This window comes from Colobus angolensis, unplaced genomic scaffold (assembly GCF_000951035.1).
Source record: "Colobus angolensis palliatus isolate OR3802 unplaced genomic scaffold, Cang.pa_1.0 Scaffold22, whole genome shotgun sequence".
Taxonomy (NCBI): Eukaryota; Metazoa; Chordata; class Mammalia; order Primates; family Cercopithecidae; genus Colobus; species Colobus angolensis.
In genome coordinates this window covers 3,858,052-3,859,705 of record NW_012115377.1, presented here as the reverse complement: position 1 = coordinate 3,859,705, position 1,654 = coordinate 3,858,052, and the positions used below count along the sequence as shown (strand labels likewise).

The following is a 1,654-nucleotide window of genomic DNA, read 5'->3' as shown; positions in this document are numbered from 1 at the left end:
ATCGGGGCCAAGGTGCGCGGGGGACGGGGCTCGGGGAGGAAGCAGCGACCCCGGGGAGCGGCGCGGGGTCGGTTCCCGGAGCACCCCCCAACCTGGGAGCCTTTGGAGAGGAATGAGGTCCCCAGGAGGCCAGCGCGCCCCAGGGGCCGTGGGGGAAGGGTCGCGGGGTGGGGGTGGCAGGGCCAGGCTGGGAACAAAGAGGCTGCGGAGAGTGGGAGCCAGCCTTCTGTCCGCCTGTCACAGCTGGGCCCACAGCTGGGCCACTGTCCCCTCCTCACGCACAAAGAACCCCCATGCCTCCCCCGGGCTGCAGCCTGGGTGCGTTGGCACCAGCCGGCCCCGCTGGGTGCTGACTCGGCTGCACCCCGCCCCCAACCGCTCCTTCTTGCTGCCTCATCCTCGCCCCGACACCATGCCTCTAGGTCCCGCGTTCACCTTGCTAGGGGAGAGGTGGCAGCTAAGGAGGTAGTTGGGGGCTGGCGGTACTCTTCCGCCTGGCCACCGGCTTCCCCTCTCTCAACTCTTCGACCACCTCTCTCTCTAGTTTTGGGAGGTTATCAGTGATGAACATGGCATCGACCCCACAGGCACATACCATGGGGACAGTGACCTGCAACTGGAGAGGATCAACGTGTACTACAATGAGGCCACAGGTAGGGCGAAGGAGGCACCTTCCAGGTGGGGAGGGGCAGCTGGGAGGGAACAGGATGCTACCGGGCGCCTGTGGTTCCTGGCACGCAGCAAACTGCCCTCCATCTGTTTCCCTGCAGGAGGGAATTATGTCCCCAGAGCGGTGCTGGTGGACCTGGAACCTGGCACCATGGACTCCGTCCGTTCCGGCCCCTTCGGTCAGATCTTTCGGCCGGACAACTTCGTGTTTGGTGAGTCCCCCCAGCAGGGAGCAGAGACTGGAAAACCTCCTTATTCCTGCTAACACCACTGAGTCAACAGCCACCACCGGAGCCCACAGACCAGAGAGGGGTTGGACAGGGCACCAGCCACCAGCCCTGCATCCAAGGCTGTGATGGGGGATGCTCGGGCCACTGTGAGAGCCCTGGAGAGGGTGGGTACAGAGAGGGGTTCAGGGAAGGCTTCCTGGAGGAGGTGGCATTTTAATTCAACAGTCTGAACCGGAACCAGACTGCCTGGGTGCACATGCCAATTCTGCCACTTCATGCATTCAACAAATGGTGAGCACTTACTGCATACCAGGCCCTGTTCTAGTAGTTGGAGACACAGGGAAGAATCAAATAGACAGAGCTCCCTCTCTGCCCCAGTGCAGCTCACGTTCTGGTGGAAGGTGATAGGCCACAAAGGAGATAAATAAGTAAAGCTCGGTCAGGGGTTGATTCAGATGGATAACTTAGGATGGGCTCCTCAGCCTTTCTGGGCCTCAAAATCCTCGTTTTTTGTTTTTTTTATTTTTTTCAGACAAGGTCTGTCTGTCCTGCTGGCACCCAGGCTAGAGTGCAGTGGCATGATCGCGGCTCACTGTCACCTCCACCTCCGGGCACACGTGGTCCTCTTGCCTCAGTCTCCCAAGTAACTGGGACTACAGCGCACCACCACATCCAGCTAATTTTTTAGTCTTTGTAGAGAGGTGGGTCTCTGTGTTGCCCAGGCTAGTCTCAAACTCCTGGACTCAAACGATCTA

The 1,654-nt window shown here is 59.9% G+C and overlaps 1 protein-coding gene across 9 annotated transcripts in view; it reads left to right on the top strand.

Moving 5' to 3' along the window:
- Nucleotides 1–6: 6 nt before the first annotated feature.
- TUBB4A (tubulin, beta 4A class IVa) overlaps nt 7–1,654 on the top strand; it is a 7,287-nt gene continuing 5,639 nt past the window's right edge. For 2 of the 9 annotated variants that reach the window (XM_011943540.1, XM_011943538.1), the window contains exons 1-2: nt 7–12; nt 545–553. Coding sequence is in view for 5 of the 9 variants with exons in the window: in XM_011943535.1 (XP_011798925.1) it covers nt 821–881 (61 nt within the window). In the remaining 4 variants the exon portion in view is untranslated. Of the gene's footprint in view, nt 13–544; nt 658–765; nt 882–1,654 lie in introns of those variants that run through there. The other 7 variants (XM_011943535.1, XM_011943536.1, XM_011943537.1 and 4 more) reach the window with 7 other exon arrangements.